Here is a 16,799-nt window from a genome sequence, read left to right on the forward strand (position 1 = left end):
AAAGGAACATTTAGGTAATTTAAACAGAATATGTATTGTGCAAAATTTAGATTTTACTTGCCATTGATAAAAACAGCTGTTTAAGTTGAACATGTTGACACAGCTAAGTCACTGAGCCTTTTGACACATACTCTTCAATAAAACATCTGAAAAAATCATCTTATTCTTGTAATATGTAAATGGAGTAAATCAAACAAAAAATCACCAAATTACTATATAGCCTAGAACTTTACCACCTGTTTTATTTTACCTTTTTTGGCAAGACATGGGAGTGACAACATTTTTGTTTAAAACTTCTCACTTTTTCTTTATATGCCTTTCATTCTCAAATACTAGATCTCAGACAAGGACCTGGATACCCCACCTCAGTGTGGCACATTTACAGTGATGAAGATAACCATGTGAAGAAGTATTTTAGGGAGTTGAAGTCTTAATTGTTTTTTCCCCATTAGTGAGCAAGGCTGGTAAAAAAACCTTGAAAAACAGACTTAACACAAGTGTCAGAGAAATATAAATGTATTAAAAGTAAATACATTTGAGTCTTAGATAAAAACTAAGATAGAAGAAACTAGAAAAATTTTGTAAATATTTTGACCTATACTCTTAATGAAATATCAGTCTTAGTCAGGAGTTTAAAATCTTCCCAACTTAATAAATATCTCATCTCTGAAATAAAATTTCTGTGACACAAGCAATACTAAAATTAGCTAGTTGCTGTGGTAGAATGGAATACCACTGCTAAAATAGGCTTGTACAAACCTTTTTTTCATCTGTGGCATACATATCACAGAATATTTCAGTAGTAGTGTTGGTATAAAGCATGCTAAACTATGTCCTGCTTTTTAAACCTGTCCATGAGGAACCTATTAGAAGTTCTGCATTATTACAGCTTAGCAAAATACAAGTTATTGTGGGATAATGTAAAGTTGTCCTACAGCCTGTGCCATCCTGGTTACAATGTCCCTTCCTTACTGAATGAAGCAGGTACTAAAAATAAAATTTCTCCCAACAGCTATTCTAACCAAAGACTTTATAAACGTTTCACATGTAACGTAAACGTGAAAAAAGTTTTCTGACAATGTTTAGTAGTGAAAGTACTAACTTCTATAATGTAAATTGCACCTTGCAGTCAAAGTAATCATCATATTGCAAAAAAAAAAAAAAAAAAAAAAAAAAGCCCACTAACTTATAAAAATGTATGTCACTGTTAAGTTTAAAAACATGTAAAGCTACTTAGTAATCAGTGTGCAGGAGCCTATCTCAGTCTGTTTTCAAGCATGTCTTCTTTTTGACAACAAGAACAAAACATGTCCAGAATTGTGCATACTCTATATAACCAAATCACTTCCTTAAGTAATTATTTTAGAACATTTATGTTGATCAATACTGCATTTTCTGTGTTCTTCCCTTCTCACTGCAAAGCACAACCAACAAATTGGCACTAAGATACCTTCTTCACTCATGACCTACTCTTTTACCTGCCCTGCACTAGATACTACAGAAACCTTGGTCAAGTGCTTCATGTATTATCTGGTTTCCAAGTATGTCCATGGTTTACCTGAATCATTGCATGACTTCTGACATTGATCCTCTTCTCCTCAGTGAATTACCTTAATAGTTCCATGCCTCTTGTATCAGTAGAACATCATAAAAAATTTATTTCCTCAGGTACAACTGATCGCTGCTGTCAATAAAACCTGTCCTGAACAGAAGCCACTTGTCAAAAGGCTCTCTACTTCAGTTATTAAAAAAAATCACAACTCTCTTGTTTCAGTCAGAATAAATCCAACCACTTTTTAATAACTGCCTGGACAACTGCTTACTGAAGAAAGGCAATGACAGTTCACTTTAAGAAAAAAGAAAAGAAGTTGAATGTTTGAGTTGAACATTAAAAAAAAAAAATTGGTTTATATTGATTTTTAAAACCAGATTACTGCAGAAAAAAATTGATCTCTCATCAGTCTGTCTGGTTCTCATTCATTGATTCCTCCCCTTACAAGTAACACCTCTGCGTGTACCTTAGAGTATCTTCACAGCTTAGATTCTTGGCTATTCCTTAAAATAGTAACATAGGTTTTGCTTCTAACAATTTTATATTTTTATATATACATATATTTTGTTCTTTATTAGATACAGAGTTGTGACAGAATCCGGCTTGGTGAAAAATACATATTGCTATGAATCTAACTTTCCATGAGTACATGTATTGCTGTTGTCTGCTTAAAAGCTATTAGCAAAATAACAGTTTCCTAGTACAAATACAGAATCTTAATTAAAATACACTATATACATTGAGGTCTACTGTACTTCTACCAGTACCCTGAAAACAAAGTGACAAATTATCTGGTATCCAGTCTGTAAGGAGTCCAGATTTTTGTTTTAGACTTCTACCTTGTGTTCTCACTATCGCTCACTTCCCTACATATTCTAGCGCCTTCAGATGCCCGCACATTTCCCATCCTGCCAGCACCATCCCGAAGGCCACCATGCCCCCACGACACTAACAGATCTGTCCCTACCCGCTCATTCCTCTGTGCCCGTGGCTTGCCCCTGTATCTCTGATGCCTTTTCACCGAACACTGCCAGCTCTCTTCATGCCTCCTCAGTTGTCCTGTCAGCGGGGCAAGAAGCACCACATCTATGGCTCATCCTGATCGACAGGTATACTAATCGATTAACCCGTGCTCATGTCTTTAGTGGGCATCATCTGCTGTCAAGCAGAACAGCTGAATTCTCCCCCTGCCTTTTCCTTCACAGGGACACTAATTTCAATCTGTTCCTCTTTGTCACATAGCTGCTGATTTTGATTAAACCAGCAGAAACCTAATTATCTTTGAAAACTGGTAACTGAGATTCACTGTGGTTGGCCAAAAGGGTAGAAGGTCATTACTGATGTGCGTTTGGCAGCAAGGTGAGGTAGGGATACAAGCTATGATTTGATAAGCTTAGTTTCCTTTTGAGATTAGGCTGAACAGAAAAAAGTACTATCTTAGCACAAAAGCTTACTGAACAGGTCTAAAATCCTGATGAATAGTAGACTTCAGGGCCAGAAGGTACCTTAGGCATTTACTGTTTGAAAATTGTTATACTAGTGCCTACTATTAGAAAGCAATCTTAGATACAAACAAGAAAAGAGGCTTATCAGAAGAATCTCAGCTTTCCCAGACTCAATAGAGTTAGCGAAAAAGCTATTTTATTTTATCTGGACTAATGTGGCTTGCCTGATTAACATCTACCAGGGACATCGTGAATCTTGACTCTGCAAAACAACATACAAAAGGTCTCATGAAAACTAGCAGATTAGATTGCAGAGAAGCATACACTGGTAGTTATGGAGAGCATATGGTAGCCCAACAGAGCAAGAGCAGAGCTTCTTAGCTCGCCCATAAGCCACTATTAGTATCAATACTTCTGACATTTGACACAATTTGAAAACTGCAGGCAAGCAAGACAAAAAGGCCTTATTCAGGTCACCTGCAATCTAGAGCTGCAAGATCCAAATTCCCTATACGATCTGTGGGGTGAAATAGTTGCAGCAGCCAAGTTAGGCACCTGCATTAGACAACTTTCCCTATGCCTGCAGTTTCAGGTCTTCAAATTACTTTGGCATCTTGAGCTTCTCTAAAAAACCCTTTCCTTAAGAAAAAGTTAGTATAGAGGCAACCTAGCTCTGAATGCAGTGTCTAAGCTACAGCTAAATTGCTACAGGTTCCTTACTTGCATAATCTTTATGGGAAGATGCTTTTGTAACTACCCTGCAGACACAATCCTATATGTTGAAGACCACAATTAATCAGAGTGCAGAGATCAGCCTAATAATATGTTGTTGTCACAGTAATCAGAATATTTTTTTACTGACTAGCCCTGATGCTCAGATGTGCTCTCAGATAACAGTAATCAACAGCAATTTTTTTCTCCAAAACATCCAACCCTTTTTTATAGAAGCAAAAAATTCCAAAATTATGTGAAAGAAATCAACACAATAGTACAAAGAGAGTGGGGCTGTGGAACTGCTTTAAGGGAAATTGTTTAACAACATGACTAACTTCCCTCCTTCCTTCCTAAGGACCAGCAATTTTATTGACTCATTTCCCTCCTTCCTCTTTCTTCTCTACCTGAAGACCTAAAAGCTTCTTACTTTGGAATAACCATTATGTTTATATTCATTGTTTACATTTGGCTACTCCCAGCCTTTTTATTAATCAGATTGAAAAACAAGTTACAGTAAACAAAATGTTGCATCCTTTCAAAAAGACTGGGATCTTGAAAACAAAAGTTACAGAAGAAATCAAAGCTGCAAGTTTGAGATTTATTTGGATATTTACACTTGGCTTTGAAAGAGCTGAAAACTTAGCAGACAGGAAACTTCCCTGCTGATCTGTGCAGGTTGAAGTGACCATACTAATCTGATTAAGTGAAGGAGACAGAAGCAGAGAGTAAATGTCCTCAAAACAATTAGCAATGCAGCTCTTCCAATATTCAATTAGATGCTGTTCACACTCAAAGAAAAAGAAGAATTAAGCCCTATGTTTCTGCACCAGTTGGTGACAGAAGACAGTGCAACTTCAGGTTACTTGTAGGTAGATGATGAAGGAAAGAACCTATGAAGGAAGGTAGGAACACCCAAAGAGTATGAAGACAGGGAGGAGTTCATTTAACAAAAACCCTAAAGCACCAGCTTTTCAGCAGCACAGCAACTGTTCCTCAAGTCTGTAATTTTTCCATTTTCATTTCAAATGTAACTCTGTGTTTAGAGATCAGCATGTACATGTTCTATCAGTTCGGTAAACAAATACCTATCAACTGGTAATGGATCCTAACAAACCACGTTGTTCATGTGTTTGGCTAGATTCCTCAGCTTTTAGGTCTGAATTTTGTTAATCCTTAGTACAAAGTTATAAAGATAGCATTATTTGTTCTTTATATTATTGATATCATAGTAGCACCAATTTACTTTGTCTCAAGACCCCGTTGCAGGCTAGAGATCACAGAGCACAAAAATTTATCCTCCCCAGAAATCTAGACGAATTTAGGATTTCTACAAGTAGTAATTCTAAACTGCAGGATCTAAATGTCTGTGTATATGGATGAATGTATGTGAATACCTTCATGAGCACAAACACAAAAGCATCATGCAACCCTGTTACACTATGCAGTGTTAAACACGAGAATAGTAGGTCAAATAATTTGTGAGAAATTATATTCTAATTGTAATAATTACATTAATATTTCCACTAATCTTTTTTTCAATCTAGGATTCAGTAATTCAATAAATAGTCTATAACTTTACAAATTACTGATTTTATGACTGCAAACAGAATAAAATAAAAGCACTGCCACTTCAAAGAGCATTAAGATACTTCATATTTCAAACACTGCAGACAAAAAGTATTCTTCAATTTATAAAGAGAGAAGTCAGGCTCTACTGTAATCTTTAAAAAAAAAATCATCATTAAATCAGAATTCACGATTTCACAGTTAAAATGTGTGTAGGAAGTAATCATGGATCCTAAGTACCTGTTTGCTAAGTTGTTATCCATCTAACATTTTCCAGCAGTGATGTATTACTGTTATGCAGCAGGAACTTGTTTTCCCCCGGGAAATGATTAAACCCAGAAATTTTATAGTGGCATAAAGTGAACAGTTGCACTGCCCTGGAAGTATTTTATGCTGAATATAGAATTTTATAATGAAGGCTAGTATGAACATTGTATACTGTATTCACAGTAGGAATATGATATTTTCTCACATAGTAGAAAAAAAGGCTCTCATACTGTTCTTATACCTATAAATAAACATACAGAAAAAATATCTGCCTGTGTACATCTGCAATCCTTACCCTCAGACTATCTGAACATGTGAATATGATGATTCCTTCAAAATGCAAGACTTGTCATAAGAATGAAATAAAAAAATGCATGAACTATAATGGCCTTTTTTTCTCTAAAACCTGCAAGCATTAAAAAATTAGTAGCAATGAAATCAAGTTTTCAATGAAATCTGACATACTGTACCTGTAAGTGTTTTACAATATTCACAACTTCTCTAGTTGAATAGGGATAGTTAATAATTCCTTGGTCAGCTAAGCTCCTGAGTTCTCCAAAGGCAGCCACCAATTTCTGAAGAATCGGCTCTGGAACATCAGGACCGTATTGTCTAAGCATAGCCAGTTCAGACTGTGGTTTGGGATTATCAACAGCATGGCAACTAAAAATGTCCCCTAATAAGAAAAAAAGGCATAGAGTTAAGTAATTTATAAAAAGATAGCATCACAACAGCCCCTTTAAATTTCATACATCACCTTAAATAGAAAAGCAATGGCTCAAAAGGATGCTGAGTACCTGCTTGTTAAAACAAGACAAAAACTTTGAAAAATGTGAAGGACAAACTTGCTATGAAAAACATCGAGGTTCCTGGAAACATGGGAGATCTCTCTTGTCATTTTAATGAAGATGACCGCAAAGGAGAAATTGACTTCAAGAAGAAACACAAGTCAAATGAATGCAGAAAAAAAGAAAAGAAAAAAGGTTTTAAGAAAAGACTAACAGGTTGAATGGGACTAATTTGTGAACAGCTTCAAAACACCACAGGATGCAGGGAAATCTTGATATGCAGGAACGCCCTAATGCAAACCCAGTCGAGAGGTCTAGAGGAAATACCAGATTTATCTTTTCTCTCTGCCTGTCTTGAAGTATGGTAAGAAATCTGGCAAGATACTGAAACATCTTGAGGCAACACAGCTGTGTGAATTTCAGATCCAATGAGTCTTTGACACAGAATGCCCATTCACTGGGAACTACGTCTATCATGCAATACAGAATTGGGTTTGTACCTGCTTTTCAGTACATTATTATTTCTTGCAGAATAAGCATTATGGCCAAGGCTAACAGGTAAAAACAGATGAATTAAGGTGCCTGCACATAAATGTCTAGGCTAACATAGATAACACCATCAGTGGAGTCTGGAGGGCTATTCAGTTCATAGCAGTGGTGTCACACTGCCAAAGCCTTGCCAGAGGCCCACTTAGACTAATGCTGGACTATACAGGCAAATGAATTCTTCATCACTTGCTCTTATGCAACGTAAATTCTTGCTTTTGCTGTGAGATGAAGCTGTGCGGAATCTTCGGTGATACACAGGATTTTTAGGACCTACCAGCAGCTTTCTGAAATGAGGCTGCTGTTGATATAAGAAACTGTGATGTGAAATTTGAACAGCTTTACCTGAAACTAGGATGAATTCAATATCTGGTTAAATATATATATTTTGGAAAGGCCTATCACACATGGCCACGTGCATGGGGAGGCTAATGAGGAGTAAGAAGCATGTAGCATAGTGCTAACACTAAAAATCACAGTAGCCTCCACTGCTGAGAGGAAAGAATCATCCACCAAGCTCCCATCTCTTGTACTGAAGAGGACAGCACCTGGCCCGTGGCTTGTTTGATATGGGGGAAAAAAGAAATGGTGAGCAATTGTGTTAACCATTGATGTCAGGTATTAAGCTGCTTACAACTCATGTTTTTGCTATATTTGTACACAATATATGCTCATTAACAAAGATTTCTTATAACCTTGTCTGTCTGCTGAGTTTGTCCAAATCCCATAAAACAAACACAGATGACCACATATAGCTGTTCGCTTCAGGGTAAGTTTGGGCACTTTTATTAAGATATGTAAATTTACACATTAGTCTTCAAGCTGAATCTCACTTCTAGTGTCTTATGTGAAACAAAGTATCAATACGTATAAACACCCTTTCTCCTCATGAAATATAATGAAGACAGTTATTCTGTTAATCAATTTTATTAAAGATCACGATTTAATATGAATCACTTACCTAATGTGCCAAAAAAGTCATTACCCAAGAAAGGAAATCCAGGTCTATTTGCTAGAACTATCATTCTAAAATCAGGATGAATAACTATTACATTTTCTCTCCCCTCTACATGAGCACGATCTGGAAAAGAAATAAAATTTATTAATTGCGTATTTAAGCTCTGTGATTATGAATGAATTAAATGAACATAATTAGATTTAGAAGAATTCTTCTTAGAATTAGAAGAATTCTTCTAATCTAATTATGCTGTTCTTAGAAGAACAGTTACAAAAAAAAAGACTCAGTAACTTCTTAGCATGTCATTCAAGTACGAGTATTCTAGGTTTTATTTTAAAGTTTCATAATTTGTTTCATGAAAATTTAACCAAAGTATTTAATTTAAAAAACATGAAAAAGCATCCACTCTTCTTGAGGTGGGGACTACCTGTCCTGTTTATATTTAATGTCACCAAAATGCTGAAGCCAATGGTGAATAAAATAATAAAATGTGGTTTTATATAGGTCTGCCATTATCCTGGGAACACGGGACTGAAATTCCTCCTGGTTATTACAAAAATCTGTGAGAAGCCAGAGACACATGATTCCACACATGCAAAGACTGTTTCTCCAAAATGAGTCAGACTGGCCCCACTTGTTCTCTTGCAGCATGTTTCCAGTGGCATATGATGTTTGGGAATCCTTTTACCTCCTCTAAAAACTTACAGTAATAAGTGAGACTGGCTAGCAAGGTATTTACAAAAATGCCCACCTACAGTTTATGACAAAACTCAAGTGTTGTGCCACACAAGTGCTGAATGATTGCTCCACTCAACCATTGTTCCCAATATTATTAAAAAGAAACTCATTACGTAAAGTACAGTGTCTACTAACATCAAGAGGGCATCTCAAACATGGTCTCCTTGAAAAATAATTAAAATACTTAGTTCCTGCAGTTCACATGAATTAAATTCCATTAAATTACAAAATACTCTCATCCTGCAGGATATATATTGAAATAATACAAGCATATGCAATATTTGATTAGGTGAAACCCTAAACAATTCAGCCTTAGATATACTCATATCTTCAATTCTAGATCTGATCAAATTATACCCCAACTGTCCAGATGGGAATAACCAAGATTATAATTTGGTCAATTAGATCTTTATTTATTATGGTGAATGAGAAGCAGAGAGGTCAATTTACAGTTTGTTGGTTTTTTTGGGTTTTGTTTGTTTGGTTGGTTTTTTTTAATTTTTCAGCAAAATTCATGGAATGCTAATTTAAGAAAACCTTTCTGGCTATTGTAAAAGTAATAAAGAAAATGACTGTAAATTCTTTAATTCTTAACCTTTTAGCATAAAGTAATTTTTCCATTTCTCTGGGTCTCTACTTAGTAGTGCAATTGCTGAAAACCAGCAACACATTACATTGTACTGTAAATGATCAAAAAGCTTTCTATCTACTTACTGGCAACAATTCGCCTTCCATCTGACAAAACCATTTCCCCACTTTCTACTAAAGTTTTTAAGATACAGGTAACATTTGTTGGTGCTTTGTCTGCCTCATCAATTACCAAAATATGTCCAAACTTCACTGCTTTTACCTAGAAGAGAAAAGAATCAAAACATCACAACCCCCCAAAAAACTTGCAAGAAACTGCATTACTGATTTCTCAGTCAGTAGTAGTGACAACTCAGTGGCACCGAGACACAAAAGGGACTCAGAACAGGGATAAGCTGTGACCGAACTGTAGCAGAGAGGAGGCTGTGGTCGGGAGGGAAGTGAGGAGCCTGACTGAGGATGAATTGGAGTGCCGAGAGAGAAGTGCAAAAGCACTTTGCATCTAGACTGTCAACATGTAGCTGAAAGAACTAAAGAATGGCTGCAACAGCTGTTTGGAGTCCAACTTAGCAGGTAGGTGTGAGATGCTACAAAAGAGGAGGAGGAAAATACCACTCCACCAGTTAGAATGTGTCAGGTTAATCCTAAATTATTTTCCATGCTCGCTTTGTGCATGCAGACTCCCAAGACTATCATCTTCTTTGCATTTGGCACAGCAAACATGACCAAAGTAAAAGTTAATGAAATGTTACCACACTCACTGACTGTGCCACAAAAGTAATCAAATCACACATAATTTGCTTATTTAAAAAGCCAGCGTGTTTAACAACTTGCTTTAAATGAAAAACATTTCCAAATATACAATCCAAATGTTACTACTGACCAGTGGTGAATCTTCATATATAATAAGACCGTCTTTAACAGAAGGTTGTAGGGTAAGGCTTTGTACAGTGGTATCCCTGAAATGTGGAAAACCAGGCAATATTAATTAAAAATACACAGGAATTTTAGCTGCAATAAAATGCAAAATGAATAAATGAAAAACTGAAGGCTCGCTTTTTCTAAGAGGAAGAAGTATCTTTTTTTTTCTTTAGAATTCTTGAAAAACTCGAACTGAGAACAACGTTGTGCCAGCTTAGGGATCAAAGGGGAGCATCCTTGTCTCTTGATAGGACTTTCACAGCAGTTCTCAATTTCTCATAAACCCTGGAAACAAAAACACTGAAAAATGCATCTGTATCTTTTGCATGGAGGCACTTAACTTTCTAGTTAAGCATGCTTAAACTGTCATTTACATGACAAACAGGTGAATCTCCTCAGAAGAACCAAACAAGGATTTGCAGTATCATAGTCAAATCATTAATGTTTTCGTTGCTCTTCTCCACATACAACCAAGAAAAAAAAAAGAAGACTAAAAATACTCGTGGAATTCTAAAAATCAGTTATTTTTAGCTCTATCTAAACCATACCAGATGGAATAATTTTTACTAGCACTTACTACATTTTATATCACGGACAGTGTAAGCTCTTAGATGGCACAGAGGCTTTATTCTATTTATGTTTGAAGTGCTCAAACGATTTTTTCCCTTCAAATTTAAAATAGTGTTAATTAAAACCTGTAATGAGAATATTCCTTAATCTTCACTATTTTCATCTATTTCAACCTCCACTGAAAGTACAGATAAATAAAAACCAGCTGCAATTCAGAAAGGTTCAGCAACAGACATCACCACATTGGATTTACCTATATAAATTACGTCCATAACCCAGGGAAAAGGCCTCCTGATTGTATGAAGTACTTGTCAAAACCTTTGTCAAGATCTGTAAAACCAACCCCATTTATCTTGGGGTTCAGAGGGATCAATGAGCTAAGGAATAATCCAGAGGTGGGCGATGACAGGTCCCCATGACTCCCACGATCTCATGAGCAATGGGATATGCAATTTAATCTTAGGGCAAGAAGGTTATGTAATGCCTTTCCTCCTGTATTTCAAAATTTGGATTAATCTGCGTCAGCAGAGTGATGGACTATTCACGTGACAAATCCATCAGAAGAGACTAATTTATGCTGCTTGCTTTATAGGTAAGACTGGTAACCTTTGCATTGCATGTGAGATTTGATGCAACAAAAATGTCTTACCTTTCACAGCTATGCAGTATAACAAGACTGCTTAAGCTAAGCTGACTCACTGTTCTGAATACCCACCTTAGCTCTATCTTTAATTTTGTAACACCTTGTAAAAAACCAACAATATTCTGATAAGCTCCATGGGTACAGGAAATCAAACACAGTACTATTTGCAGCAAACTATTAAAATGGCCAGCTTCCAACTAGTTTTAAACTGACAGCATAACATGCGCATTTCCTTTATTTGAAACTGCTGTCAGCAGGATTTCTGTCCCTAATAACTAATAATTCATTATTTAGCTTTAAACTCATGATTGATTTATGCCAGTGTTGCCCATGCACAGGAATAAAGCATAGGGCAAGAAGAGAGATTTTTAATGTTCAGCTACTTCATCTCAACTTTAATTGAGGAGGGGAAAGGCTAAAAAGCTGGGACCACCTTCATTTCATTTAACCCTGTCAAAAGCAGCCTGTCACAAGCAGCAACTCTCCCCAAAACAGTTATATTCATATTGTATTCACTTGCAACATATAGATTTTAAACCACTAAAATAAGCAGTAGCATTAATTTATTATCTTAGAAATCCTAACATGGACATAAAAAAAAGCTTCTATTGTCATCCTGCTTATCTATCCATTGCTACACTGGGCAGAGAAATCAATAATGGATCCAAAAAAAACCCAATAAACCAACAACTTTTCTGTCTTGAACACAGATTATTTAGAGACTAAATTCTCAGACTGTGTGTATCAGCCTACCTTCGTTACCAGTTACCATTTCTGGTTCAAGCCTATACAGTTGCAGATCTAAAAGAACTATAAAATGTGTAAATCAAACCCTAGAGTATATGAAGGCACAGTCACAAGTTACCAATTAGTCAGAAATAATGAATGGAAAAATGTTCTAAGTAATCAATCTAAGGAGTGAAGGGGAAGGATTTCTCAAACCCAAACTGTGATCTCTTTAAAGTAATAGAAAGGTGAGAAGTGGGAGGATCTAAGGAAAGTGTAGGGCAAGAATAAGGTAAAGGAAGATGAAGCATTACAGGATGCTTTACAGATCATGAATTTGCACTTAACCAATGCATGAAAAAAAAAAGTGAACAGAGCATGGCAGGAAAGTAAGATCTCTAGTGGTGGTGTGGATGGGCACAGGTGGCATCAGAAAAAAAGACTCAAATGTCAACTGTTTTACTGTAACACAAAACAGTGTATTTTACTTTTGGTGAGCTAGTTAATCCTCTGGCTCTGCAGAGATTACTTACAAACCCCTGATACGGAATACTAACTTGTGCTTTGTATTGCCAGCAGCCCACACAAATCCTTAGGATGATCTCGTTATTCAGTGAAGACTGAATTCACCATATCTTTGGGGGAAATAAACACTAGAAGAGTTTAAGATTTACTTAAGTGCTATTATGGAAGTTGCATAAATCAGAAAAAATTGTAGAAGGTATCAAAATGAAGGAACAATTTACATCCTAAATCTAGTTTCTGACTTTTTTTTAAATTTTATCTGTGGTTCCCTCCTTTCTTCTACTCTGTTGTTATTCAGCCCTAATATTTAAGGAAATACTCCAGGGGATTTGCAATGTATTATAGAAGCTAAATATACAGCGAAATATGAATTCCATTGGCTTGATGACATAAGTGAATGCAAAACTCCTGTACTTTCATAGGCTATTACATTCAGCCATGTATATAAGCATGATTTTGCCAGGGTTAGTACAGATAAATGTTATTTGCCTTTCAGAATTATAAGTTATGCAATTAGATGTCATTAATTTTTGTTCCTCAGAAACCTCAGAAACACAGTGAAGAATGGTTAAAAATAACTTGCCTCCATAGGGATTTTTTCTTCTTAAATTTCCAGTTTGTAATGAATTATGTAAATGTACAAATATAGAAAAATAAAAATACGGTAAGTCTGAAATATTTCTGAACAATACGGTATGCAGATTTTCCTAAATGCAAAATATGTCTGGCACTCAAAACATTAGACTGTAAAATTTCACTTCTACAGGAAAGGAACTAAAAACTGTAATTCACGTTCACTTAATAATATTAGCATTTTAATATTAACCAGACTCTAACAAAAAGACATGAATATCAAAACCTCCTAATTTCATCACATTTGACACCCAAGATGAAAATAGTTCTTACACAAAGAAGCAAGACTGTGGGAATGTAGAAGCAAGTGAGAAAAGCTGTCTGACATACTGTCAATCCTACTCAACTAAACTGATTTGTCTTCTCCTGATTGTAAAAGAAAAATATGAAAAGCTTGCTAATGTCTTTCCTAAGAACGTAGTTATATTTTTATCAAGCAAGCCATTCTCACAAGCTCTCCATAAAAAAAAAAAAAAAAAAAAAAAGGGAAAAAAAAAGATCTGCTACTGAAACTCAGCAGCTATTCTGACAGTACCACTCAATTCATAGAATTCATAGTAGGACTTCCAAAAATTCTTTTGATGATTTTTTGTTTATTAGCTCACATCACTACCTTTTTATTTTTTGCTACTAGTGCAGTGCATTATTTACCCTAAAGGCAGCTTTTTGTGAGGTCTACAGACTTACTTGAGCATATTAGTCTGTGATAGTTACTATTTCTTTGACAGCAATGCCTTCTTTCTGGTGAACAACTGTGAGATGTGGCAGGAGAAATTTCTATCAACCACAGAGACTTTCAGTCCATTCTGTCCCTGTCAATTTTCAAGATTTACCCAAATTCTATTAACTGAATTTTAAAAAGTACTCCAAAAAGAGATGAGAGAAACTGCACCTGATACCTATTTTGTTGTTTAGAATAGAATTCTCCTCTACACAAATCCAATCAATGAGTTCAGCATTTCTTATTCCATTCATGGGAGACAGAAACTTTCTCCCAGGCTCTTTTCACATGAAAATTTGGAGTTGTTTGGAAATGCTGAATATCTCTATCAATAGACCCGGAAACAGGGCAGGATGGGAGGCAAAGATAGAAAGAAAGCAAATCTCCAAGCATTCTGCATATCCTCTGGTGAGACACAGGAGCTGAAACTAGCCAGGAAGAAAAATTAAGAAACAAAGGAGAATGATGTTCCTCTTTGGAAATTTGTGATAGTTCATCTGGAGTTTCACCTGGCTGAAAGATGCTTCTTTAGAGAAATGAAATCAATGCATGAAATTCTTCATTATAAATGTTAATGCTGTCTATATGACACATCTGCAAATATTCACCGTATGTTTTGACACTTGGCCTCCCCAGAACATTGAAATGTAAACACCAAAGCAGAATTTGATCTCTGTATAATTATACTCATTATCATCTAACTTAAGGAAAAGGTATTCCAGTGCTTTAATTTAAGACTTGAGTCCCCAAGGAGGCTCATGCCCAAATACAGGACACAGTGTCAGGACCTCAGTTAACATTATTCCATATTCAGTGGAATTAATCCATCTTGACAAGTGCTGAAGAATACTGTTGTGGCTTTTGTGTGTACTTACACCGAGGCTGAAAGTGTAAGAGAATATCTATGGAAGGCAGCCTTGGGTTTTAAGGTTTGGTGCTCATGGTAACAAGCTTAGATAAACCAGATTCAGGTTTGGTCTTTCTCCTATTCTCCAAATGGAACTTTATGGTAGTTGAAAGGAAAAATCAGAGGCATGGAATATATACTCTAATAATTATTGTTCTTTATTTCTGTGATATATCTAGCTATCTAAATACCTATGTACATAAAGATGGATATATAACTTCTCAATTATATTTCAATCAGACATGGATATACCCATCTGCTGTGACCTAATTTTAAGAGTATTTGAAAAATAATTAGGCCAAGGGCCATCTGAAACTGTTAATTGGTTAGCTAATCCACTCATGGATTATCCTGATGAACAGTAGGCGATTTTAACACAGAAGTGTGCATGACTTTGACATTTACAAATTAATTTCTTTAGCCAACCTATAATAAAGCCATTGCATTTCATGATCTGACCACTATGTTAAGGAAATTCTGAAATATCTGAAAAGCCAAACAGCTGTATCATTTCTCTGTTAAAATGACACTGTAAAGCCTTTTTGACTTATCTATACGCACTGTTAATTACATCTCTGGATTTTTTTTCTGATAGGCCATTACAGCTACTCAGCAGGACATATATTTGTTTAAAATCCAAGAAATTATTTGGAGTATAAAGGTACTCATTACACAGCATGACTGCAGGTGGCAGAACAAAGGCCAAAGGAAATTATATGTTTAATTCAGGTTATATGCTTAAATTGAGTTACAGAATTACTTATATGTGATCCATCTTTCAAAACAAGATGCAACATTTTCACATAATTTGTTATAACATAAGAAATTCACTAACCCTAATCATAAAATCCATAAATGAAGAAACATGACACCCTACAGATCCCCCTGTTGTATATAAGAATGCATTTCACTGAGTAAACAGCGAGAAACTGTTACTTCAGCTTTAGAGGACAATGAAACAACAGGGTCTTCTAACCTAAGTTATTTCTCCATAACAGTCACACAGCAGGATACTCAAGCTGAATTCAGTTCCTACACAAAGACAAATGGAAGTAGCACTCTCATACCTGGAATCCAACAATAGCAGACCTAGTCAGCCAGTTTATGAAAAGCTAATGTTGGAAACAGAGACCATTAGCTTGCATGAACTGTTGGAAGCTTTGCATTGCAACTTCATATTGATTGAAAATGTATTTAAGAAAAGGGGAAAAAACAGTAAGAGTAAAAAACTATAAAGACACCTATTATATGCTAGCAAATCCATTCGGTGCTTTACAACATAAATCTTCATAACAAAAACATGCCATCTTATTACTTATTTCCAAACCTGAGCTGCATAAAGAATAAAGCACACACTATAAGGTTACTGGACAACATTAAAAGCAAATATTCTAGACATATACATTCAAGACTCAAAATCATCAAGAAAAATTACCTAACCTTTTATTTGTGGCTGCCACCATACAAATCCACAACACACACACATCTTCACTGTGTTTAACGTATTCCTCTAACAAACCAGTGCAGCTTAAGACCACTTGCTTCAACAACAGAGATAGCTTTCCCTGGTTGTTCATTTTTAACAACAGACCTGCAGAGCTGTATCAGCATTTAAATTGTTTTACATGGTCCTATATTCTTTCAAGAGACAAATGAAATTCTGAGAACAAGTACACTATAATTCTACAGTATCAGGTGCTCATCTGTGTCGTGGGCAAAGGAAGTTATTTCTTCTGAAACAACTTTTTTAATTAGAATTTAAAATATCTGAACTCAATAAAGCTGAAAGGCTAGTTTAAAATTATCTCAATAGGGGAAACAGGTAATTAGATTTTACACTGATTATGTGTGCTGAAAAAGAGGGAAAGAAAATTAACATCTAAAGATTAATGGACAGTTTGTAGTTAAGTATTGCTTGTAGGGAAACCATAAATTCATTTTCCTATCCCAAACCTCTTCATTAATTTGGTTGTTAAAGATCACAGCAAAAT

The 16,799-nt window shown here is 35.6% G+C and overlaps 1 protein-coding gene across 1 annotated transcript in view; it reads right to left on the reverse strand.

Moving 5' to 3' along the window:
* VWA8 (von Willebrand factor A domain containing 8) overlaps positions 1-16,799 on the reverse strand; it is a 196,396-nt gene that overhangs the window by 79,936 nt on the left and 99,661 nt on the right. The window contains exons 22-25 of the mRNA XM_074815604.1: positions 10,046-10,121; positions 9,289-9,424; positions 7,840-7,959; positions 6,015-6,220 (exon numbers count right to left, since the gene is read on the reverse strand). Of these exons, the coding sequence (XP_074671705.1) occupies positions 6,015-6,220; positions 7,840-7,959; positions 9,289-9,424; positions 10,046-10,121 (538 nt within the window). The remainder of the gene's footprint in view (positions 1-6,014; positions 6,221-7,839; positions 7,960-9,288; positions 9,425-10,045; positions 10,122-16,799) is intronic.

This window comes from Strix aluco, chromosome 2 (assembly GCF_031877795.1).
Source record: "Strix aluco isolate bStrAlu1 chromosome 2, bStrAlu1.hap1, whole genome shotgun sequence".
Classification (NCBI taxonomy): Eukaryota; Metazoa; Chordata; class Aves; order Strigiformes; family Strigidae; genus Strix; species Strix aluco.